Raw genomic sequence first — 27938 nt, forward strand, 5'->3', positions numbered from 1 at the left:
TTATCATGAACAATTATATCAATTAGCAATTATTACAATTTAAATTAAAAGTTAAGATTATTTTACGTCTAATTGTCTCTTAAGCACAAAAAAAAACACAAAAAAGAAACATTAAAAAAAATTTCTTATTAGATAATACGCATATGAAATTTAAATACAAACACTTTTAAAATTGAATACAAACCAAAATTGTTCTGCTTTTAAATAAGCTGGCAAAATTCACCCTATTAATACTTAAAACTCCAATTATTAAATTTGAATTTAAAGCTTGTTTTAAAATTACACATTTTGTCTTGAAATGTTTGCCTTTTAAGGGTAAAAAAAGTTGCTATATGATAAATTCATTCCAAAAAATAAGATACTGAAAAACCTTAAGAATTAAGTTTCATTAATGCTCTTTTTTTAACTCGAAATAAAAGATAGCGAAAGTTATTACAGATCTACCAAATCTAAAATGTTGAAGATAAGGTAAATATGACATAATTCATGGTCATTAAACTTATTTTAAATAAAAAAAGAATATATTAGCTACTTACATCGATTTATTTAAAAAAAAATAATAACGTATCCCTTCTGGTTAAAATGATACCATGTATAAAATTTTAGCGTGAAATATCTTTTTGCTTTCATCTATTTTATCCCACTCAAACGTTCCAAAGAAAATAGAAAAAAATTATTGAAACTTTATCAAAATTGCTTCCCCAATTTAACATTAAAATAAAGTTTATGCTCTATCAGTTTTAAAACATTTTTTTCTTTTCAATTCCTTTACTCGGTTTTCCAAATTCATTTCCTTTAAAAGGAACAAGTTTCAAAAGACCCGAACTAGGAAAAAAAAAAAAGTAAACTGAAATAATAAAATCGTTCATAAATACCCTATTTCCTATTGAAAAATGAAAACACTATCAACTTCTGGAGCGTGTTCCCTAAGGCCAAGGTACTTAACGAGTCAGTGTAGAACTTAGGAAACAGAGTTTTAAAATATTGTGAGGAAAGGGGTGAGCGAAGTGAAGTGAAGAAGAGAATTAGCAGAAATGACGCCCGGCGTTTCTTTGGAGGCAAGAAAATATGCGAAACCAGCTGGTAGTTACGACTGAAAAAGCATGGATATAAAAAGGAACACAACAAAAGGCAGAAAAGATTCTAAGATGCTCTTCAATTTCTTCGCACCTTTACCTTTTCTGACTTAAGTACGGGAATTTTGGCGATGGAAACTAATAAAAACGTCACTGTTGAAATATGTCTCCCACTATATAGATAAAAGGGTAGAGTACAAAGCACGCGACTACTTAATTAAGAATGGACGTTTTGTAGCTAGAATGTCGCCAACCGCAAATCAGTGCCGAAGTGGAACGAGTCGAAATCAGTACTGGTAAAATAAAGGTTTCTTTCAGAACAACGCATTGAGACGTTTTTAATTACACTTTTGCATTTTTTCGCACTAAATTTGAGGTTTATTTTTAAAAAGTATTTTACTTCATACTTAATATTAATTTTGTAATATAATGTAAAGCAGCAGTCAGTTGTTGTATTGTGAATGTAAAGCAGCAGCCAGTTGTTTTATTGTGAATGTAAAGCAGCAGTCAGTTGTCGTATTGTGAATGTAAAGCAGCAGCCAGTTGTTGTATTGTGAATGTAAAGCAGCAGCCAGTTGTTGTATTGTAAATGTACAGCAGCAGCAAGTTGTTGTATTGTGAATGTAAAGCAGTAGTCAGTTGTTGTGTTGTGAATGTAAAGCAGCAGTCAGTTGTTGTATTGTGAATGTAAAGCAGCAGTCAGTTTTTGTATTGTGAATGTAAAGCAGCAGCCAATTATCGGCTAAAGTTGAAGTTAACAGTATCATGTTTGCAATGAAGTCAGCAATGCGCACCAACCACAGTTTCACTGATAAGACAAATTCATACCAATCAATTTGAAACCGTGTGGGTTTTAAGCCACCTTGGGCTGAACCCCAGTTTCTACAACAATGACAGATCAGTGCCTTAACCGCTTTGTTATCTCGGCTTGTTCTAAATATTGAAATAAAAATATTAGTACTCTTTTCTTATGAAGCATGTGAAACGGTTTTTAAGCGTATACGTAATAATGAAAAGATGCTAACATTTTAAAAAATTTTTAAAACAAAAATTCTGCACGCAAGATTTAAATGGTAGAACAACGCAACTCTCGTTCTTATACGGATTTGATTGCAGCGTGTTGCGGTGTTAAAACTTAATTTTTTTTTAAATCATTTCAACTAGTGTATGTCAAACCTACTTAATTTTATTTATTCAAATTATTTGTGAATCTTCTCTGAAGGAGCGCGGAAGTTGCTTATTTCAAATCTGCCATCGGTTTCTCTCTCCAGTTTTTTTTAATGAAATTTTTTTTTGTCGAAATGTACAAGTTTAAAAACGGTTATAACATGAGTCGTTTTAATGCTGCGACAAACTTCTAGGGGAGTTAGGATATATTATCAGGATTACAATAGCATAGGAACAGATATCCCATTTTCCAATCCAGTGGCGTTTAACAACACCCTCCTCTGTTCAACATTTTTTTTTAAATTGATTCTTGACATTGTCTTAGTTCAGTTAACAAATTTTAAACTAAGTAAAAGCTTGTACTATAACGTGGAGTCAAGATTAAAATCTTCAAAAAAGAGAGCGAATCGTCAAAAGTCGCTGGATTGTAAATTAGTTGCCTGGATATGTCATCTGGCACCCGGAAATGTCACTTCCCTATTACGACATGTTTAGAAGCACTCGAAGAAATCGTAGCATCCCAAGTGGCGTATGACGACGTTTCGAAGCATGGTTCCTTCGCAATTTTAATCCTGCTTTAACTCTCCTGCATGCTTATTGCAACATTTATGTAATCCCTTGTTGTATATAACATTTTTAAGCTTGGGCATTTCGATAAAAAAAAAAAAAATTTCATTAAAAAAATCTGTAGCTTTAGGAGCAAAACTAATTTCAAATTTGAACTCCCCATACCCGAATTAGGCAAGATCAAGAATTTGTATAAATACAACAAAAACTTAGTTCCCCAGTGTAATTCATAAGATTCGAAACTTCCAACAGTTCATGAATTAAACAGAAAATACTTTTCTCTATGTAGATAAATAATAAGTAACTCTTTAACAATGGGTAACCTATCCTTAAAGATTAAGTCCTTGGTGCTATTTTCGGCACTCAGGTAAGGACTTACTTCACTTTGTCACTAAATAACACCTCCAGGGAGAGGAACCACTCTCCCAAGATACCCCTTTCCTCACCATCAGAAAAGGAGGTTTTCAGATGATTAAATTACGAGATCTTTTGGGTTTTACGAGGAGACACGAAACTCATAAGTTCCCCACACCCCTATTTCATGCGAACACCCCCTGTTAAGAAAACCTTCCAGCCACGCAATGTTATCTGACCATTATAGAAAGGGGGTTCCCGTTCCGAAGATATAATAGTCTATGGTGAACAAAGGAGAGAAAGCAGGAATCTCTCTTTCGCTCTCCATCCTCCCAATCTCTCTCCTCTTCCTCATCCCTGAGTTCTTGCAGAATCATGCTCGGTAAATCATTAACAAGCGAATCCTGAAAGAAACAGATAAGACGTCTAATCACCATGTCGCGTGGATTCGTAAACACCGGAGTAGCAAGATGACTTCGGGATGGGGGGGATGGGGTGTCACCCACATACCTATGCACCTCCCCAAGGGTTAAAGAAACCAAGAAGCTGTTTCTTTTTCCCTTTGGGTATTTATCGTCACCCCCTCCCTTTGTCGGCAAAAGGATGCGAGCACTCATGCGAAACAGATCGCCTCTTCTTCGCCTTTTCTACATCCCAGTTGCTCTTGAGCTTCTTCTACCTCCTGCATAGCACTGTACGTGTAGTGTTTTTTCCTGCTTTATTTTTAAACTGTTAGGGCAAAAATCTGAACTTTTTTTTTACTCACTTTATTTTGAAGGTACTTAGCGGTTTTATTTTTAACACTTGAGAATGTGTCTGTTTTTGATCCAATGTGAAAAGTTATAGTATTTATATTTTCGTCAGGGATTAGAAGTTTCAAAAATATTTAGAAATTTCTATTTTTTTTTTTTTAACGTTTGAAAAATGTTTCTTTAAGCATTATGATTCTAAGCAAAACCGCACTAGATTTTCTGATACTTTGTTATAAACAAATCAGAGAAACTTTTAAGAAAGGAGTAAAATAGATTGAGAGTTAAATTGAATTAGTTGTTTTACAGCTCTAATCAATTTAAAATTAGTCTCATTGCACGTTTTTATGATTTATTTATTTTTTATTTAACAAGTTATAACAATTATTAACAAGTAAAAGAAACGTTAATAATTTCGTCATCACCGAATTCATATTTTAAAAGTTATATGAAAACACATGTATCTTAAATTAATATTTATGCGTTAATTATAACGAATTTTTGTAGCAATAAATAATGAAAACTCAATAACTAATAAAATAAATTTGTAAATATATATATTAAGCCATGGAAAAATCATGCCAAATTCTAAATAAAACATTTTTAATGATACTATGTAGTCAATCTTTCCTTTGGTGAGTAAACTTCTAAATTATATTATGGTAAATCTAATTGTATGAAGTAGTACAAAAAAATACAAAAAATAATACAAGCATAAAGGTTGTGTATTAGCATGTGTGTGAATGTGTAGTATAGTTATTCGTTTTGGAGAGTGGTAAAAACTTAATCACTACAGTACATTCAGCCATATTGGTATAATAGGTTTTCAGTATAGTACGTATGAAGGCATTACCAGTATAATTTACTACGTTTAATTAAGCATTACTGTCGTCAATAATAGTCCGTTCATTTTTTACGGCCTTAGAAATAAATGCGGATATTAGTTCCATCACCAAAAATAATCAGAAAAGTATTAGTGGAGTTAAAAATTAGTTTCGATAATTACAACTAATATATTTTGCTAATAGGTACAATCAGAAATAAAAATATACCATTTATTAAAAAACTGAAATAATAAAAAAAGGTTACTTATTCGTATATGAGAACCGTAAAAAAATGCCACATTGTTATTGATATCAAGGATGCATAATTAATTTGGTATTAAATATAAATATAAATAAAAAAATAAGTTTTACACTGAAAAGCTAAATTAATGGGCATTATTTATCTAAGAAAACCATAAGAAATGATTCTTTTATGATTGGCACTAATGATGCCAAATTAATTTCATGATTTTTACTAATGATATCATGTTAATTCGTGTTTTTAAAAGCTACTAAATATACTAATATTGGTACATAGATACATACTACAGGTGTTGTGGGTATAGGTTTTGAAAGCCCACCGAAAGGGATAACTACCGGAGACAATTGTTGATTGCGGTAGTTTTTGATTATCATGAGTTGACCTCGCATTATGCCAAATGATATAGAATGCAATTAATTTTATTTGGATGGGATCAACTTATAAGAACATGTTTTGCCTTATTTGATAACATGAAGCTGCCATAAAGGACAATAGATAACAATTAATAATAAAATAAAAAAATAACTTGAAATTGTTTTAGCTTGAATAATTTTTTTGGTTTATATCTTTCAGTTTTGTCCATGATTTCACAGTATTGATTAACAGTGATTGATTATTTAATTTTTTTTTTCACTCTGTATGGAAGAACGAGTATTCAGCTAATGAAAAGCAATAAAAAAGAACAATATATGTAGAATTCTTATGTTTTTCAATTAGTAAAACGGTTATAGGTAATATAGGTATATTACTGGTATAGACTTTATTGCTAAATTTAAAAATTAGACAAAATACAAAAATTAATTGAATCAATTTAAAACTTTCAGACTTTGTTCAATTTATAGTTTAATTTTTTAACTGTAAAGTTTAATGACAAATCATGCTTTCAATTATCTCTATTTAGAGCCTTTTCTCTAATAACAAAAAGAATTTTTAGTGGGTGGTTATTTCAGCGTATTCAGATCAAAATCACAAATTAAATTTCTTATCCCTTAAAACGTAGCATTTACAAAAAATATTAAAAAAAAAATAAATACTCGAAGAAAAATTTTACTCCTCCTCCTTCAATTACCAAGTATCAGTAATATTTATTGACGTCGCATTCTTTATTCTGACAATTTTGAATGCGTTAAGCGAGTTGAAAGAGTTAAACTCAATATTGCATTTCTCGTAGGGATCATCCTTTCTCTAATGAGTATTCGAACGAGTCAGCCCAATCAAAAGTGAATTTGTAATACTGAAAAATGATGAACGGAGAAGAAGGCAGGGCCAAATTTTCTTTTCGAATATTCCTTTTCCCGAATTCCATTGGGAAAGGGTGAAATGGAAAAAGAAAAAAAAAAGTCTTATAGGATGGAAGCTTTTCCGATAAGACATATTGAAACGAAGAAGATTTAGTGGAAAAACCATTTCGAGAATATTCAAGAAGAGAGAAAAGTTATCGAGTTAGAGCCACTTGGGTGGGGGGTTGGCGGACAGGGCGGCGATCTGCTTTTAAGTACCATTAAAACAGCTTCTGGAAGGGAAAAATAAAAACATAAAAAGCGATTGGTGAGTAAAGTTTTGTTTGGAAAAAGACTGGAGCTGAGCGCTTATCAGTTGAGACTGGCTTCTTCTTCCTCTCTCAGCACAGTGTGCTAAAGGCCCTGTTTATCACGATTGTGTAAGCACTAAAAGAATATTTATGCTGTTCTGGAAAGATGTCGGCTCCATGTTCCGCTCATAAGCACCGACTTAAGAATAATCCCAAAAGGATGAGTTGTTTTTTCGGCCTGATGAATCTAATGCCGATTTTTATTCTACAACGGGGAATAAGAATAAATTGCTTTTCTGTAATCAGAATATTGACGTGTTGTCAATTCAATTTTTTTTCTCACGTCTCCCAGTCAACGATACTAAGGTTATTTTTCGCAGACTTCGTCGTCTTATGAAAATATGCTTTTTTTGCGAATAATATGCTATTTCCATAACTGCTGTGAGTTAGCAACAGTTACTCATGGCTAGGACTGAGCGATGTTAAGATTTTGACATCGTGATGTATCGTCACGTTGCTTTTTTTTATATTTATTTATAAATATTGTGGATGTTAGCATCGCGATATTTTGATGCATCACGATGTTTTGGTACATTAATGTTTTATATTTAGTACAGCGTAAATTCGCAATTAGTCAGTTGCACTTTTCAAAAAATAAATAAATAAATAAATAAAAATAAATAAATAAATAAACGTTGTATTAAAAAAAACATTGAATTTTTTTATAATTATTTCTCAATATTTAAAGACTTGGATGTCTGCAAAATAGCGGTTAAAAAACATTAAACGGAGGGGAATAATTGTAAAAAAAAATTAACAATATTTGCACACACACAATTTAAAGAAAACCCTTCCATAACTAAGAGATTCAACAACACTTCGGTTCTCACTCAGATTCATCATGTCAGCAAAACGAGGAATCACGATGTAAAAAAGACAGGGAAAGATAACGATCAACGCCACAGCTATCACTGCAGACGAAAATGCTCCTCGCTCGAGCTTGCAGACATCGATGTACCATCGGGAACAATGCTCAACATCGCGTGTGTATAGACATCGCTATCAGTGATACATCGGGAAATATCGTACACATATCTGTAAATCAGAATTTCCGATGCTTCGAAAAATTGCCAATCCAAACATCAGATCGGCGATGATTGCATAGAATCGATATTTTCCGATGCATCAATTTATCGCCCTGTCTTACACGTGGCTATTAAGACAAGATATATGAGAATGAGACATTAGGAAGAAATACCAACTACGAACTACGATCTTCAAATCTAGATTTCTACCATATAGACTATGTTTTTAAGCCAGGCTGACCATAGCAAAAAATTATCTTATGGTCTTTAATTGGATTTCAGATTACTAAATGATAGCTGAAACGGTACGATCAAACAGCGTGTAAACTAGCTTAATTCTCACCAAACTTAAGAAAATCGATTAATGATTAATTCTTTTTACTTTGTAAAATGCAGTCAGCGCAAACTAATCTAATTATATCATTTATATTTCAACAACAATTGAAATAATTATATAAATTCATCCTTTTTAAAAAATGGGTCGCTGCGAAGCAATATTAAATATGTAAATAAATTCAGAAAGAGCAAGGCAGATATGCATGAATAAAACAAAACGTATCAAAGGCACTTTTAAAATGCTATCAAAAACTCAACATTTTTATTAATGTTTACTGATAACTGTGGTGATCCAACATATGTTTCCAGCATATCTGACCGATCACTTTCTTCAACGATCATTTGGGGGGAGTTAAGGGGAGTAAATTGATCTTCCAATAATCCATTATTCTTCAATAATTTTCCAAACCCGACTCCTCCTCTCCCCTCAGGGAATGGAGTTCATTTCAAAGCTTTTGTTGAACTCCTCTTGGACAACTCATAAGTCCACGGTGAGGACATAATCCCGATCATACAGATGACCAAAAGCTGTTTCTTTGTCCAACGTGTCGATGAAGACACTTTGACGAGCTTCATAGATGTCGAGTTGTCGAATCTAAGGATCCCCGCAGGCCGTTTTAACGTACGACGCCAGGGTCTAGGTGCCTACTTAAGCTCAATTCATCATTTAGAGCCGGTATTTAATCGATAACTCTGTGACAGATTGTTAGATAGAGAAGTAGTGGACTCCATAGAGTCAAAAGGTAGTGTTTTCTGTTAATTTTTATGGGACAGTTTTCTCATTGAGTGTCATTGATCATCCTTGTTCTTATCGCATCGATCTACGGATGACTGAGAGGCATTATATAGCAGAGAAAAGTCCTATTTAAATTTTACTCAGCAGCTTTGAGTGATCTGTTTTGAGAAAATTTGCATGTTTTATTTGTGGTTGGAATATACAAAAAGTACTGGAGAATAAAATCAGGAAATAAATATCTACAAACTTTTGGTTTGTCAGCTTGACTGTTTTAATTGAATAATGTCAAAACCTCGAGTGGAGATAATTCTGTATCGAACAGTATTTAATTTATAGAATTACTGCAGTAATAAAATTCAGTCAGGGTCAAAGATGAACAAATACTTTTCACACTAGTAATAGCTGCATCAGAAACAGACAATAATGTAAAATAGGCGAGATGGAAAAAAGTAAAAAGAGTACCTTTTTCTAAACTGATCTGTCTTTCTTGTTGCTTTGCATTGTCTGCGGCAACTTTTAGAAGGCCTTGTATGTACCTGAGGAGAGTTTCCATTGAGGAGGCAGCCTGGGCTTGTAGGAGGCTCAGGTCTCCACCCATGGCAGGGTAACCTAGTTGTTGTTGACTCGATGTAAGTCTGTCTGTATTTGCTGTACTACTTACATCAGGATTGTCACTAACATCTGCAAAAATAAATCTCTTACATATCGTAACATACGTGAACTATCAGGTTAATCCCATAAAAAAATACGGTACTTTTTCTTTATAAAATTAATACCAGAATGGACATTTGAAATTATCTTAAAAGTTCTAAATATGTATAGCTCTTGGCTGAGAATCATGTCAAAAAGGTGTGTTCAAATGAACCTATGCTTTTCTAGAGAATGGTCTTTTAACTTTGGATTGAATCAGAGCACAAACAGCATGAAAAAGTAAAATGAAGGATGGCTGAGAACCTATTAGGTTGCAGATATAACAATGGTAAGATAATTGTATTTTGAAGATCAAATGCTGTTATCTTAAGTCTCGTAATACTTTTTAAATATAACGCGATTTTCAGAGTATGGTACTTTTGTATTGTAGTAACCTCGATGTTTAAAATCACGACGTAAACACACATTTTAAAGTTTTTATGTGAATGTTTATTTAATTGCGGGGCTTAATCTATTCTTTTTTTAACTTTGTTTGACCATTGTTTTTTATAGGCTGTTGGGAACTGCAGTCGTATAAATAGGGTAGGAATTTACATTTCTAAATGTATGCAAACAAGTGTGGTAATATCTCACTGTATAATTTATAATGAAATAGTACCAGGTGCAGTACAAAATTAGTAAATTTTTGTACAGTTTCTGTCTTAGAATAAATCATCTCGTACCTCTCTCACTGTCATCGTCGTCACAGTCAACGCTGTCATTGTCATCATCTGGTCCATCGTTTTCACTTCCACTATGTTCGCCACCAGTGCCACCACCTCCACTGCCTGGACCATTTGTGATGGGGTTATTGTTGCTACTATTAGATGGTCTGCTCGAATGTTGACTCAGGTTGAGGACGGGACTGTGGCCATTAGCCTGTGCCCCTGCAAGAAGCCAGAAGTAGCCTAAATGCACAAAAGGGGAAGAAGAAAATAAAATCGAAAGGTTAGATTACGTCTCTGCTCACCTAACGACTGCTGATTGGCAGAGAGGCTTGACAGAACCAGAAGACTGGTATATTTTTCGAAAACGTGGACAGTAATTCGATTCGATTTATTGCTTATTAATTTTAATCATATTTGAAGCAGACTCATCCGATTTGTTTATTAAACTTTGCAGTTTGATTTAATGCAAAAAAATCTTTAAAATAATAATTTTAGTAAATAAACAAATGCTTTTATTCAAATTCAACTTAATTTATTAACCCTTTGTGGTCAAGTGTCAAGTCTTAGCGACTGAAGATTTTTGAAGGATTCAGTCATACATTTGTCCTCAGCTAACTGTGCTTTTTTACTGTTTCATTCGTACATCTGTCCTCAGCCACCTAAGTTTTTTTACTGTTACAATCGCTCATCTGTCCTCAGCTAAATAAGCTTTTTTACTGTTCCAGTCGCTCATCTGTCCTCAGCAAAATAGGCTTTTTTCTGTTCCAGTCGCCCATCTGTCCTCAGCTAAATAAGCTTTTTTTCTGTTCCAGTCGCCCATCTGTCCTCAGCTAAATAAGCTTTTTTACTGCTCCAGTCGCTCATCTGTCCTCAGCTAAATAAGCTTTTTTACTGTTCCGGTAGAATATCTACTTTAAATCACCACATCAAATAGTCCTACTGATTATCTTTTAATGAACAATTTTATGCAATTAAGTCGATAGGTTTTTGCCCTTATAAAATTTAATATAATAATTTACAAGTTGGATGTAAGTGTAATAGGTAGTGTCCTTAAAAACATTTTTTCCTCGTCATTATAAAGCATATAATGTTCTCCCCACAAAAATTAATGCCTATAAGTATGACGACTATGTATGAATTTAATAGGACCATAAAGGGTTAAAATTCGGTACTCTGAAATAAAAATATTTCATTTTTTGGAAATGTATTTTGAAATCTGTAATTTACAATAATCAGCAAAATTTCACAAACGTTAAGTCGAAATTTTTTAAGCAGTAATTCAAAAATCTTAAACAATACTGCTATTTCTCTCAATATTTATAAATGAAAAAATACATTATTAAATTTGACGATAAGCGATTGAAAAAGTTTTAACATAAAAGCAAAGGTAGAGATTCGAGTTTTCATCATAAAAAAGGAGTTTTAGTGTAATTTATTTGAATTAAGTAATTATTTTGAATATAATAAAATTTAAAATCTACTCCTTCTTTGAGAATAATCATGCCTTCTATCTGTTAAGCCTCTCGTTTCATGCTTTTTTTACAAAAATGTTTGCCACATGTAAGTAAATATCGTTCCATAGAGTGTGTATTAGACTTGTGATAAAAGCGTAAAATAATTTATTCACAGCCTTCATAATTTGCCTCTCGCATTGAATACAATTTTTGTTAAAGTAGTAAATCAATTTTGATTTTCAGATTGATAGATTTTTTCAATTCGTCAATTCGACAATTCAAAGTCAATTCGATTTTAAAGACTAAAAAAGAAAAAAAAGCAGTAGTTATGAAGAAGTTTTTTGTTGCTGAAATTAAGGAAAGCTCAGCAAGGAAGAAAGCTCAGCAGTCGAAGGTGCACAGAGAAGCAAAATAAAAAAGAACTAATGAAAACTGCGTGTTTTAAGATAAAACTGGCTCTTTATGTAATTCTTCTTTATAACCACAGTTTTGTATGCATTTAGGAAGAAGCTAAAAGCATTTTAGGCAAATAAAAAGCAATAATAATAGTCTTAACTATTTAATTTGACTTATGAAAGGAAAAAAAGAAATAATAATTTCTTTCGTCGCGTGACGTCTACAGTGAAAAGTGACCTTAAAATGATGAAACTTTCCGCCAAACGATATTTTATTCGCTTGATGATAAGTTTCATTAGTAACCTGAAAATGTAAGAGCACTAACAACAGATTTGCTGCAAGGTAATTTTTTTTTCTTCAACATCTCTAGCAACAATTTTACCTTGGTCCCAGTTGGGTTCAAAATTGACTCGATATGGGCCCGCAAAGAGGGACCAATATTGGGACATCTAGATTTTTTAATATTGATCTTAGAATGGTCTATATGGGGCCTACATTGGCAAATATAGAACCTATATTGGCTAAATAATGGATATAAAATATCGGGTGAATCTAACATTTCTATATAGGACAGGTATTGGTTGTAAAGTGGGTGTTAAGTATCAAGGTAATCGGAAAATTCTATACAGGGCCAATATCGAAAAAATAAAGGCCTTTTAAACTCTTACTGAGCCTAGATTTATGAATATTAGCCCAATGAGGGCCCAAGTTATTTTACTGCTAGGGATACAATGCCATTTTAACATAATTTTCATGGGTTAAACTTATTGCATGCCTCGAATACGTCACTTGTTCTTCTGGAATTTTCTCACTTGCCCATTGAATTTGACTCATATAGAGTTGGCTGTAAAAATGTCCAATTTTTTTTTTTTTTTTTAAATTTTTTTAACAAAAACCGCTGCTCAGTATTCCGCATCAACAACATTAAATTTACAATTTTAAAATTACAACTTGAGTCCCATGGTATTTGAGCAAATTTTACTATGAAAATTGCACACAGATTTAAAATTGAGTTTTAATTAGATATCCGATATTATGTTTGGACAACTGAAAACGATTTATGTGATATTATGAACAGTGGTTGAACGTATTTCTCTCTATATGGAAAGTGAAGGAATTATTTGATTTAATGAAATTGATAATTTCACTAAATCAAATTATATGGTTTAAAATTTTGTTTACCGTTTAGAAATGCTTGATCTTTCATTCTATGGTTGTCATAACCATAGAGTCTATCTTTGGAATCAACAATATCTCCCCTGTCGTCTCGTAACCTGAAATGTAGAAGAAATCTATGTAAACAAATAAAATATATTCATCACACTAAAAATGAATTTTATCACCTAATTTTTAGTATTCTTTAGTTATTGTTTATTTACTCAGTAATAAACTACTAAAAAAAAATGCTTCTGGTGCTTGGAATTTTTGAATTTTTGTTTATCATTGCTTATAAAAATTTTCATAGACAACACCATGAATTAAAAAGTGTTGTTTTTAAGGCTATAACATAGCAAAACTTTTTTTAAAGATTCTGTAGCTTTACATCGAATACTTTAAAAACGTAAACTTGTTTTTATAAAACTTCAATGGTTTTACAAAAAGTTGAGAACTTTTTTTTTAATGAAAATAGCTGTTTAAGAATTAAATGAAACGCAAGAACTTTTTTTCTAATAGTAAAACACATTTGTTTAGGAAAAATATAATAATTCATTGATGTATTAATATTATAATACGTCATGAATTGTTACAAAATAGTACCATTTTTATATCAACAAAAAAAAATAATAATGCATCTGGAATTGTTAAAGAAAAATATTAATATTTTAAAATGGTAAGTAAAACATTTGGAATACATTTGGAATTGTTGTAAAGAATTATCAATATTTTCAAATGGTAAGGAAGAACAACACATTACATCAGGTATCGCTATAAAGAAATAATAACATTTTCTTCAAAAGATTTAATAATACAAATGGGAAGGAAAAACTAAAACAATGCATCTTGCATTGTTGCAAAGAAACATTAATATTTTCAAATAGTAAGGAAAAATAATACAGTACATCGGAAACTGTTGTTAAATACTCTCAGTTAAATAAATTGTAAGAAAAGAAAAAGGGAGCAGTCAAATACAGAAAACAAATTATTAGGGTTTCGAATTCCCTACAATTGGAAGACAAGTGTTTTAATTCCCTATTCTCCCCTCCCGATTCTTCCAAGACAATTACAAGAAAAAGCGAATCGGATATTTGAAATCCGACTTTTAATGTGAGTTTACCCTCACCCCTTTTACTTCTGCGGCTGACACGGGGGTTGAGACAAATGAGGGCAAATTAACGGCAAAGTAATGGCTACAGACGGAGGGTCCATTTATTTATGCTGTTTCCATGCAGTAATTTGCATGCGAAACTAATGAAATGGCATTAGCCTCGCCAAGACGATCTTGGTTTTCTTAAACGATTTTGAATTTTGTTGCGCATAAGATGGTTTGGCGAAGAAATTTGGCGAATAGAAGAAAAAAGGTAGTCTGAGTTGGGACGCAAAAAAAATTTGGGTGGATATATATATTAATAAAAGTAAATTAAATAAGAATTAAATCAACGGAAAACGAATTTAATCATGTGTGATGATAATTTTAGGTTTGTTTAGTTTAAAAATATTATTCGAAAATTTCGAGGAAAGAAAAATCCAAAAAAAAAAAACGAAAAAAACTTGTTGGCTACAAATATCAAACGATGAGGAAAAAAAAACATAGTTTTGATTCAATTACAAATGTAAGCTAAAATAATGATTTTATCAATCTTGTTCTTTTCATATCACATAAAAAAGTATTATGAAAAAAGCAGAAAGTACAACGAAAGGAAATTTTTCATCAACACATGCCTTGTCTATTGCATTCGAAACTATTTCAATAGTGAAAATTCTGCTTAAAGAAAACAAAGCAGTACAAAATAATGATAAAATATTAAACTATATTTAGTCCAAATTATCTATTTATTCCTAATTTAGCCTACAAATCACGTAAAGCACTGTATTTTGTTTGTATAATATTACAATACCAATTTTACATTTAATCAGAATAAAAAATAATTTTGCTTAAATTCAAGAATTGCATTATTTATTGTAATAAATATTTTTTCTAACTTCATTTAATCATTTGAGTCAGATTTATTGAAATTGATAAATTAACTTTTTAATTAAACTACCACTGTTAATTTTATTAGGAAAAGTCATTAATTATGCATGCTAACTCCATCAATATATTAGAATAGACAGCTATTAACCATAACAATCAAGTTCCTAATATAAATAAAACACGAAATATCTCAATTTCTTTTTTCTGCTAAGCCAATCAAAACTCAATTCATTTTTAAAATGTAAGTATTTTGAAACTTTCAAATTTGAAAGTGAATCCATAAATAGCTATTACATTTACTTGCTATAATTGATATAATGTGATATTACCAATAATGTTCAGTTGTTTCGATGTGTTAAAATCTCGCAAAATTACAATTACAGTAGGGAACCGATTATCCGGAATGGTCGGGACCATCGCTATTCCGGATAACTGATTTTTCCGGTTTTCTGAATCGCTACAAAAAGCCGTTTTTTTTTATTGCTAAACCCAACTAAAAACAAAAAAAAATTTGGAAATAATCTTAAAAATAAGAAAAAACGATGAAGTAATACACTAATGATTATTTCCAAAATGATGGTAAGGTAAACATCTTTAAAAAAAGAAAGAAAAATCGTAAAATCTTACGAGGAAAAAATTTTTTTTCTTTTAAAAATGGCGAGAAAATTTATCGAATTTTGTTCCGGTTTTTTGGTTTTCCGGTTTTCTGATTTCCGGATAACGGGTTCTGTACTGTACTTTCAAATTTTAATAAAGATTTAGTGATACACGACAAGGTTTGAGGAACTAGTAAGTTCCCAATAATTATAAGATTAGATCAAATAAATGAACCTTAAACCTCCAAAAAAGAAAAAGTTCTGGATAAAGGTCGTTCAGGGTCAAATTTTTAAACTAAGAAGTTAGTTTTATTAAAAATTGAAATGATGAAAATTAATTTCTGAAAGCGATGTGCATCGCCAAATGGCAACCCTATTTTTGAATAGAAGTCAGTGGCATGCGGGCCTTCTTCTTTCAGTCGCGATGATTAATGAAATTGGGAGAAATGTAATTTTAAGCATTCTTTAAACTGGTTTTCGCTTTTAATTTATACCGTTGCAGCTGATTCTTTTCGAAGTTACTGCGATTTGCAGCTTGATGAGTTTCTACGTAGAGAAAGAGACGGATTTTCCTAATTCATTTAAGGAGGGTTGTTGCTGCTTCTTTTCATTCTTGCTTTTCATTCCATGGATTAACCCTCCATTAAAATACTTTTTCCGGTTAAAAGTTACAGTTAGAAATACGGGAAACTTTTCAATCTTAGGTGTGGGAGGCGAGGTCTTTCGAAGTTAATAAATCAAATGGCCCGAACCTGCCTCTCCAACCCCCAAATCTCTTTTAGACAGATCGATTAAGGAAATAGGAATTGATAGTTCTTTTTTAGAATAATCGAAATTTCACTTTGTATTGCGAATAACGGTGTTAGACGGTATAGTTCATACGCTACTGCTTTCTGTTGAATTGTTTAGTAATTTTAATTAGCTGGTTTATCCAGTTCTTCGTTAGTTATTTTAAAAGATTTATTTGTATAAGAATTTGAAAGTGGCGGGTATTCTTATAAATGAGAATATTACATTTCCATAGAATGTTTGTTTTTTACTTCAGTTTTTGAATACATAATTTCACAAAAACAATTACGGTGTTAGAAGGTATCACAAACGCCAGATTGTCTGATATGATGTTCGTAATAATGTACAGATTATATAATATTCGTAACGTAATGACAGATTGTCTTATGTAATGCTCGTATTTTCTTCTTTTTAAGTTTTTAGATTACATTTTTATAGAGCGTTCCTACAGATTCAGATCTAGAATTTTTTTTTTGTAACACAAGTCTTTTAATTTATTTCTACTCCTAAAAATTAAAAAAAAAAATTAATTAAAAATTAATAATAAAAATTTAATTAATTAAAAAAATAAAATACTTAATTAAATAATAATTTATAAAAAGCAATTTCGCAGTTGCTAAAATACTAATTTAAGTTTTATGTACCATGCAAAAATTTCCTTTTCTATTTGTACCAAAACAGGAAATTTTTTATTTTGTTATAAACAGTATAGGAGCTGTAAAACACTAAAATGTATTTAAGATGCTTTCTGTTAGCATTCAGGATGGTGAACCCTACTTAGAAGACAAGGAGTGTTACGATGGATTAAACAATGTTCGGATCAAATTTACTTACAATGAGTACTGCCTATCGCTGTGAACATTTGTAAATCAGGGCTTATTGTTGTTTGAAACAATCGAAAGCAGAAAAAGAATCAAAGATAGAATTTGATCTGGATTTAATCGGAAAATAGCATTTTGTTTTAAAATACTACAGTTTCAATAATAATAAGGTGCGATAGTATTACGATTCAAATTACAAAATAATTTTTAAACGTTTTATATTTTTGATTTAAGTGTTTATTTATAAATTTATTTTCAGCTTAAGTAAATTCCAAAATAGACTATGCAGTTTGAAAATTTTTTACATTAAAAATTTTACATGAGAATTTAAGAAATAGGTAAAAATTAATTGCACCACCAAGTTATATACTATAGCTTATTTTTCTAAAAGGAAGAAACATTTGAAGTTAATGGGTTTAACTTAATAATTTTCCATTTAAAAAAAAATGTAAAAAAAAAAAAAATTCAATTTTAAAAAATATTTTTTTCTTCCAAATCGAAATTCACAATACACGCAATCAAATTGACAAATAAAATTAAAATAGAGCATAAATCGCCAAATAGCATTCTGAAGCAGCATTCAAATAACAACAATGTTTACTTGGCGAGCACCAAATCTTTTGAAAAGGCGAAAAACTTCTAAAAATCCAGCGAAAAGAAAAAAGAAGAAGAAGAAAAAAATATGAAGGGGCATCCTGAAAAGAAAATTTCAAGGATGTTCTTGGGAGAGAGAAGAGTATAGGCTGGCTCTCAAACCGAAAAGAAGGGGGTGAGACGATGGGGATGGGCAAGAGCGGGGTGAGGAAGCTCAAGTGATAGTCGAAACGGGAAAGCGAGAGGAAAAGGGAGAAAAAGAGACACCTCTACTAGTCCGTCTGTAAATGAGAAATGCAAACCCCGGGATAAGACCAGCGCCAAGGTGTTTTTACCCGGGCATCTTTCGAAAAATTTTATCTTTCTGCAAGTTAATTTAAGCCGACAGGATGATGGATTGCGGAGGTGTTCGAAAACGAGTCCCGGATTTTTTTTTTCCTTCCTCCACACCATCCTTATTCCATCTCCTACGATTCTCTCTCTTGTGTGTATATGTGTGTGTACATATATGTATATATATTCTCTTTTTTTATTTATTTTTTTTCCTCCTTTCCCAGCGCGATCCGGCTCTTCTTCTACCGAGAGGAGGTGGGGAGCGGGTAGGACAACGAAGACCGGAACGAACATCAATCATTTGGCTGCCAAGTAGTCCGGGCAAACTCGCGGTGCGCGCGTCTAGGAGCGAGCTTAATCTTTGGAAAACGAACTAGACAGTTCGGGGCATATTGCTCGATGACCAGCCCACGAAAAACATGATAAATTATTTCGAAGAATTTATTTCATAGAGCTTTAATTTCCTTGCGATGCGACAGAATTCTATCTCATCCCCCCTTTTTTCATACACCCCCGATTTCAATGATTCCCCCTTCTTTTATTTCATACCCCCTCACTAAAGCGAGTCGGTTTATAGAAGTATTTTTCTTACACTTTTTTCTAAAAAAATTTTAGAATGGATAAAGGCAGTTGATTTGCATGTCTGGCGTGGGACACACTTGGGACGGGCACTGATTACGTCGGGATGGGTAAACGTTTTCTACCCCCTTTTCCCGACGCAAAGCGTCGGTAATTACATTGTTGGAAGGGGGTGTGGATGGTGTGATTTGGAGAAGGGGGCTGCTGTGTTCCCCTTAAATGTAGGAGTGACGGAGTTTTTATTGAGGCACGCTTTCAATTGAAAATTCTGATAGCTGATTCAGAGAGAGAATTTTATTTTTATTCCATTGAATTCGAGTAGGTTTTTATCTAGACTGGTTTCCGATTTCATACTCAGTAGTGACAAGCGTCACGTGACAATTCTGACAGTGAAAGGAACAACAGAGTGACAGTGCCTCTTGGATGATAAAGGAAATGATGAATTATACTGACTAGAATTAAAATAAGTGTGGGAAACTATAAAAAAAAAATAGTGAATTAAAATTCAGGATTACTTAATTTTGGAGCAGAGACAATAATTTTAAGTTTTTTTTTCTTTGCCAACTTTATTGGAATATTGTATTATTTGTTTGCTATATGTTATACATGCTACAGTTAGGTATAAGTTAAAAAAAATCAGTAAACCTTTAAGTTGCATTATATGTCACTAAGTTTCATCATAATTTCGTAGCTGATTTTAAGCAAATATTCAATTTAGGGGCAGAGACAGTGGTTTCATGTTTTTTTTTTTGCCTACTTTATTGGAATATTATAGTATTTGTTTGCTACATGTTATATATGCTACGGTTAGGTATAAGTTAAAAATTTCAATAAACCTTTAAGTTGCATAATATGTCAATTTTCATCATTATTTCATCATTACTATTTCAAGTTTCATCATCATTTCGGGGCTGGTTTCTTAAAAAAATATTTAATGAAAATATTTTTAAATTAATTTTTGTTTTCTTGATAAATTAATTTAAAAATTCTCATTCATTTACTACCTCATTCATTATAAAATCTTCCCAAAATTATCAAACAAATACGGAAATATTTTCATAGATTTTTATTTTTTGCTTATGATTTATAAATAAACTATCAAAACAAATCTGCACCATTTTTCTTTCACAAAATGAATGCAAAATTTCTATAACTGAAAAAGTTTCCTAGTTCGTAATAATTTTTAACTTTACTGCTTAAAATTAAGTAAATTAATTAAATTTAACAGCTTTGATGTTATATGCAAAATGTTTATTTAGTTCAAAGACTGTTTAAAAAAAAAGTTAAAATTTAGAACAAAAACGTTAAAAAAAAAAGCATATCCACGAAAAAATATAAATTTGAGAAAATTAGAAAACGTCATGTAAAAATTAAATTGAAACTTTTTTTCTTCTTCTTTTGATAAATCCCTTTTTTACTTTTTGTTTCTCAAAAATTCAAACATCTTTTCTTGCGACTAACGATCAAATTGTTCAACACGTCTAAATGATAGACGCTTCCACGAAGTCTTTTAAATGAAAGCAAGATATATTATTTTTCTAAAAAAAAAAAAAGTAAAACGTTTACATCAACTTAATAAGAAAACGCTGAAAACATTTAAAATCAACAAAACTTTTAAGCATTTTCTCAAAAGAATTTTTCACCAAACCTGTTTATTAATGAATAAGCATAGGTAAGAACGGTAACGAGATGGTAAAAAATAAATTAAAACCGTAACTCATCTAAGCATGTACAAAATAATGAAAAAGAAACCGTAAACGTGTGCTGGTGTATAAAAAAATTATTTACTTTTCGCAAGCGTCAGCCTTTCATTTTGAGAGCAGTACTGAAGTTGGAGCTTCAAAAAGCAAGATGTCCGTTTAATTAGGGTACACTCTAGCTTTCAGCTTTCTAATATATATATCTTAACACTTCTTTTTCTTGCTTTCTCTTTATTCATTTCCAAGCTTTCTTTGCTAATGAAAAAGTTTTTCCGCCAAAAATCATCGAGTTAAAATATCACGTTTAATTAAATCTTTTCATAATTAAATATGTAAATGAACCGGCTGTCAGAAGGCAAAAAAGTACTCCAAAGAAATTTGTTTTGAAAGGGAAATGAAATTGTGTCTAAAGTTCCGACCCCCCTCTCCTCTTTACTACACCCTCAACACCTTAGAACAAGGTTAGAATGTACGAAAAAGAAGTTTTCACCCCTTTCGATTATTCCAATATTTTTTTTTCTTTTATTTTATTTTTCTTTCTTAACTCTTACTTCTTCATTTGATAAAATCCAAAAATATATCGCTTCTTAAAAGAAGGTACAGGTAAAAAAAAAAAAGGTACACGTAAAAATTAATTTTCAGACGTTGTTTCATTTTTGATGTGTAGTAATATTTTTTTCCCAATGCCTTCTTTTCTTTCCTGTCGTTTCTGAAAGGTTCGGAAAATATGTGTTTACAATCTTGATCATTAGAAAAAACAAATTATTGATAATTTATCAATTATAAAAATAATTTATAATCTAATTTGGTATATTGACTTGATTATTTATTAATATAATAAACTGTTAATTTATATACCTAACTTGTTTTTCTTTTAATTTTATTTAGAATCTTCCTTTTATAGAATTCAACAATTTTCCAATTCTTAGAAGAAGGTACAAGACAAAAGAATATGTGCATGAAATTGTGACTGAAAGTAAAAATTAAACTTTTGAATGTATTTCAGTTTTGTTAAATAGTATAATATATTTGTTTTAACGTCTTCTTTTCTCATGTCGGTTCTTTAAAATTCAAAAAATGGATGTTTACAATCTTCATAATTTGCAAATCAAAGATAATTAAACCAATATGTTGATAATTTATATGTTTGTTTATAGAAATGTTTATTAAGAAATTAACAAACAAAACTATGTTAATTTATTTACTCCATAATTAATTTTTAAAAAACAAGCACATTTAATGTTATTCTAGGAAAAAAAGTTAGCTGAGATCTTACGGGATCTCGAAAAATTTAAAGTTCCAGGTACTAATTTTGCTAATTTTAGCTTTGAAAGGCTAATAATGGTGTCTAATTTATAAATTGCTTCGAATGATGAAGTATATACTGATGATTAAACGTGTGAAACTATATGATTAATTTAAACATGACTATACACATTTTAATAGCAGCATACCAATTAATATAGTACGTCAGTATCAACAATCATCTTGCAACATATCTTTATATAGCATCAAAACATAACTGCATAAAACCGTTAACTGTAATTTTCATCATGCTCTTATTGGTATGATATGATGCAGTTTTCTCAGTTAAAGATCCATATTTCCTTGGTTGTCATCAACATAAAATGGAACTAAATCTGTGAAACCAAATCTCAGTCACTGCAATGATATATTTTGAGGACTTGCAATTGAATATTTTTTGATTTAAATAAAAAGAAAATCTGTTTATTGTAAACAAGCGAAGAAACAATAGTGGGGGTTAGTGGAGTAAGGCCAGCAAGTGGCAAAGCCCCCTAATTCGAATTTCTAAACACTTAATTCTGCTTCTGAATTTAATAGAATTTATTATTTATTCGCATGCAACACGCATATTTTACGGTAATGAATTTATTTCAATAGCAATAAATTTTAAAAAAAAGTAGTTTATTGTTAAAATTGTAGCATCGCGCAACCTTTATAAGGTGCCAGATTACTAAGTGTTAATCCTTATAATCGATTACAAGGTTTTAAAATTTTCCTTCAAGGAGCAATTAGTACAATTAATTGAATTTTAGTATCGATTCAGTAATTTTCTTTTAAAAAAACTTTTCAATTGAAAATAAAGGATCCGAATTTTTTTTTTTTTGAATTTTTAAACAATATTGAAGATAATAAATTTCTAAAAAAGGGAAAAATAAGAAAAAACACAAATCATTTTTATTTGGGGGAGTAAGCAAAGGTTTAGAAAAGAAATGAAGTTGTAAAGGGGTGGTGAGAACTTCTTCCTAACTTTCAGCTAAACCCAATAATACTCATTTTAAATTCATATGAAAGATTTTTCATAAAAAATTTTTTTCGACGTTTTAAAACTCTTTCTAATGATCAATTGAAATGGGAGGTTTTGCATCCATCTTTCGCAGTTGAAGGACGGTTTTGATTGCAGGAGAAGCCCCTTCAACTTCGTTAAGAAATAAAAGAACTCAGTTTTGGTAAGTTTAGCACGTGTGTATATTTCTAAACTAATTTGCATATATTTCTATTGGAGAAAAGTAGGTATATGTAAAACAAGTAAGGCGCCCTTTATTCATTTCTGCGTTATCTTTGCATCATTTTTATTGGCTTCATTATTTATATGATAGTGAATCTTCAACGAGTTTTTTGTTAAATTAGAATGTTGAAGTTTAAAAATATTTATTAATAAATAAGAGCTCTCTTTATGGATGTCTGGTTTGTCTTATTTCACAAATTATGTATTTTCATCGAAATTGAATGCTATAATAATCTTTTTATAAATCACGTGATTCGAAGGCTCAAAAGTAGCGTGAAATGATGCTTTTTTGAGAATAATATGGAATTTTCAAAACTGATGTGAGTGTGCAGCAGTTACTCGTGACCGTTAAGTCAAGTGTTGACCATCTTAGCCAGAGCCCTCTATACTTATTCTGAAAATGGCGCAAAACGTCAATATGGAGAAAAGCCACTTTTTGAGAAAATGAAAAGCGTTTATGGTCAATTTTTTGATATTTAGAAACTGACATCAATGCATCAATTATCTGGGCTCATAAAAACTTTTTTTTTAAAAAAAAGGAATAATGCACTGATTTTGATAATTTTCATCTAGATGGAAAAATATCGCCAAATTGACGATTTTTACAAAAAAGTTTAATAATTTTTAAAATATTTTAGTATAGGGAACCGATTATCCGGAACGATCGGGACCATCGCTATTCCGGATAACTGATTTTCCCGGTTTTCTGAATCGCTACAAAAAGCCGTTTTTTTATTGTTAAACCCAACTAAAAAGAAGAAATTATTTGGAAATAATCTTAAAAAGAAGAAAAAACGATGAAGTAATACTCTAATGATTATTTCCAAAATGATGGTAAGGTAAACATCTTTCAAAAAAGAAAGAAAAATCCTAAAATCTTATGAGGAAAAAAATTTTTTTTTTTAAAAATGGCGGGAAAATTTATCGAATTTCGTTCCGGTTTTCTGATTTCCGGATAATGGGTTCTGTACTGTAATTTATCCGCTCTAAAGCTCAGATAATTCTTTGAAGCAAGATGGCATGCACAGTTCAACACTACAGTTTGGCTTCAAGAGCATTTAAACTGTGTGAAAAGCATTTAAACTGTGACTGTTTTTTATTATTTATTTTCTTTGGCGAAAGAGCTTCGATAAACACTGCTAAGCAAAATTATTGCTGCCCAAGAAATAAGAACATATTGATGGTTTATGCGGTGTATTGAAAATACAAAAGAATATATAACCGCTTTTTACATAGCTTACAAGAAAAATACTTTTCTCTTGAGGACATATTTGCCTAAAAAATTATACGAATTTACATAAATTGGCAAATGCATACCACATCTTTCTATGGGGTAAATAGAATGGCATTGAAAAATGTTCTAAGGCGGTGGGTGTAAAGAACTTTTTTTACGGAATCCAAACGTAAATATTCTTTTTACCGACACAAGACTCTGTCATTAGCAGAAGTGTTAAAAGGAAGAAGAAAACTTCAACATCTACAATCGTATGGAATCTTTTCTTGCCGAAGGGCACCGTAGGGGGTTCTAAATCTGCAAATCAACCCCCAAAGCGCCAGGGAATCACATGTCTTCTACTTTAAATGCATGTTTCTTCTCCCCCCTTCTCCCAAACTCTGTTCTCATACATTTATCTATTTCCATACAGTTGAATGTCATGAGATATGATGGAATTATGGCGCGGCAAGCTTAGGGGACGGGCTGACATTTTGATCGGAAATTAGTTCCCGAGTTTTGACATTGATTCGATCATGACAGATCGTTTGCAAGCTATATGTCTAAGTTCTGTAAATAATTTTTTTAAGCCTACTTCTAAAAAAAATGCTGTTGCTTCTGTTTAGAATGAAATTCGATTTCGATGCACTTAATTGTAATCATATTGAGCAAGGATATTGCTGTTAAGTAAAGATTGTGCATGGAATGGGTTGGAATTATAATAGTTTTGAATGTTTAGAAACATCGATTTTAGAATAAACCATCGATTGTTAAAAAGTAATTTTTGGACGCACATCTAAATACAAGGTTTTTTTTAATTTCAAACTGCAAATTTTTTGAGAAAAGTTTAACTATTCAAAAAAATTAAATTTGCAATTGAATTTTTTTAATATTCAATTAATTGTTTCATGACTATAATAGTCTCCAAAAGAATAAATGTTAATTTAGCGTAATTAGAACCCACCTTATGGACATTTATGTATTGGATAATTTTCAAAATCAGTTTAAACCATTAATATTCAATGCATGGGATGAAACCTAAGGTTTGACAGACATGGGACAAAGTAATTTTTTTAAAAATAAAGTTGTGAGAAAATAGGTACACATTCGAGATAAACGAAATGGAAAAACCGTAGATTATTGTAAAATAACAGTCACGTCCAAACCCAGGTTGTTATAAATGCAAACATGTTCGTTGTGGAGATAAGTTTTGGATTCACACTCTATTGTAAAATTTTCAACTCACAATTGATTGAATTGCCAATGAAACCAAAACTGTGATCATGCAAAAACTAAATTTTTTCTTCATTTTTAAAGAGACCATTAAAAAGAACAGAATTGATAACCAAACGAAAATTGAGATCCTTCAACAACGTAACTCATAAAAGTCATATTTACCTCCATATTTCAAATCTTCGGTCTTTATTTTTCAAAAAAAAGACCAGCTTGGAAATGCCTGAATTGACAACCAAACCAAAATTATAATCATCCAACAACTCAAATAATATTTAATAGGTTATCTAAACTTATTTCAAAACTCAATTTTTTTTAGAGAATTAACACATTTCATTTACATATTTTCAAAAAAGTGAAAAGTAAATTGTTTCCCATAAAAAAAACACCTAGATGGTTTGCTAACAATCAAAGGAAAGATTAATTTCATTGATCAATTCAACACAACTTAAATAGATGTTATCTGAGCCATCGAATATACATTAGATTCATAGAAAAGCCACTCCACTATTTAATTACGAGTCTCAACTATCTCCAACAACACACTATGAAGCAAATCATTCTAATCTATTCATTCTGGAATGTCCGCATATTGTTAACTGGAGTTATCTTTAATGCTGTTGGACAGACATTGTCAGTGGACGATTTCAACAGCAACGTACTCTCTGGAAGCATGTAACATCGCATAATTTGGCTCTCTCTCTCACTTGGCCACTAACAATCCATCTCTGGGCCAGAAGCGGCATTGATTGTATTTGACATTCATTAGAGTTGGTGTGAGTGCCATTTATCACAGAAAGTGGGGAGATTTCTGTCAGAACGTTCTAGAATCGCTACTGAACATAAACTTTTTATCGACTGTTCTTTAAACGCGCATGTAATGCGTAACTTTTACAAAAAATTGTAGAATATGACTAAAAAAAATGAAATAAACAGTTTATATCTATGTTATTGTTTGGTATTGTAAATGTATTTAAATACTAACTGTAAAGTACACTGTAAAAAATCTAGATCAAATTATGGTAAAAAATATTGGCACTCAGGGTGCGGTACTTTTTCAGTAAAACTCATTTTTACCGGGACATGTTACGGAATAAAAAAAAATTGCTGTACTGCAATTTTTACAGTAACAATTACCGAAAGATCACTAAATCATTCGAATAAAATAAATATTACTGTAAAAATAATGGTATAATATTTTACAGTAAAAAATAGATTCTATGGTTAACGGGATTTTACAGATCATGTATTCAAAAAGCCTGTATTTTATACCGTAATTTATTTCGAAATTTCTTAGAATGTAGTTGAACGATTTTTTCCGAGGATTAACTAGTACGTTAAGTTTACAATTGTAGCATAGTTTATCAGCATGAGGGTATCAAGTTTATAAAACGTGGCATACCAGATCTACAGCTCAGAAAGCTTTTGCATGTTCCAACACACATTAGGGAACAACACCTTCTTCGGTTAAATTATCTTTATCTAATTTTGAATGTCCTTTAGAACAATAACCAAAATATAATTATTACACTATTAGAAGGTTTATAATGGGTTAATTTCTTATATATATGGCTAAAACTTGCTACAACCATGTACCAAATTCAGCCATATTTTAGTGAAAATTAGTTCTTCTTGATGTTTGATTACATGATAATAAGACTGAAAGCAAACGGGCAATTTAACAACTTAATAAGGAGGCTGACACACAACATAAAAGCTCAAGGCATCGATGTGTCTATTTTTTGGTTTTCCCTAAATTCAATTTTTTTCAGGATGAATAAATTAAAGTGAAAATGACTCTACAGTTAGCTCAAATTACGTTTCCACGGAGTTGCAAGTTTTGCCATTTAATGTTCCTACAACTCTCTTATGGATTTTATACAATTTCTGAGGATTTAAAATGTTTTAGTTATATATGAATACTTTTATTCGCTTTTTATTTTATTTTAATTTTTTTTAAAATAAAGTTCAAGTTTTTTATTAGAGGGTAAATAAATGTTTTTTAATATTGCCTGACGGAATAAGTTATTGAAAAATCAGCTGACAAGTCTGAAATATCAAACACGCGTGTGACCTATTGTGATTCAGAAAAACGTTACTACTAATCCAATTTCCGGCATCCTAACAACAAGAAAACATTTAATATGTCCCCCTCAACAAACCAATACTACTCTTCTATAACACTTCAGTTTCTATTCCAGGCTTCTTCTTTACAGGCTTCTACTTGAAAAATCCTCCTACAGCGTTTGATGTAGTGTGACACATATCCCCATCTACCTCTTATCAAGTACGAAAAAAATCACATAGTTTTTTTTATCAGTATTTGGCGATTAATATGGGTGCCAAAGGACAGATGCATGCAGGACAATATTGCTTTCTCTAAGCAAAAAGGCCTTCTGGTGTTCCATTTAGGTACTTCTACATCTCCAAAGCTAGCAGACCTGTCAATCCCGATTGCTTTTACCAATCATTAATCTTCATTTTGTAGACAAGCGGGGCTTGTGGACTTGCTGTTGCCAACA

At 31.1% G+C, this 27938-nt stretch overlaps 1 protein-coding gene across 7 annotated transcripts in view; it reads right to left on the reverse strand.

The window, feature by feature from the left end:
* LOC107453438 (dachshund homolog 1-like) overlaps positions 1–27938 on the reverse strand; it is a 241414-nt gene that overhangs the window by 52740 nt on the left and 160736 nt on the right. For 4 of the 7 annotated variants that reach the window (XM_016070275.4, NM_001323830.1, XM_043040515.3 and 1 more), the window contains 3 exon segments: positions 13078–13169; positions 10061–10285; positions 9150–9368 (listed from right to left, as the gene is read on the reverse strand). In XM_016070275.4, the coding sequence (XP_015925761.2) occupies positions 9150–9368; positions 10061–10285; positions 13078–13169 (536 nt within the window). 7 annotated transcript variants of the gene reach the window in all.

Source organism: Parasteatoda tepidariorum, chromosome 1, assembly GCF_982258835.1.
Source record: "Parasteatoda tepidariorum strain Cologne lab strain chromosome 1, Ptep-v5.0, whole genome shotgun sequence".
NCBI classification, from domain to species: domain Eukaryota; kingdom Metazoa; phylum Arthropoda; class Arachnida; order Araneae; family Theridiidae; genus Parasteatoda; species Parasteatoda tepidariorum.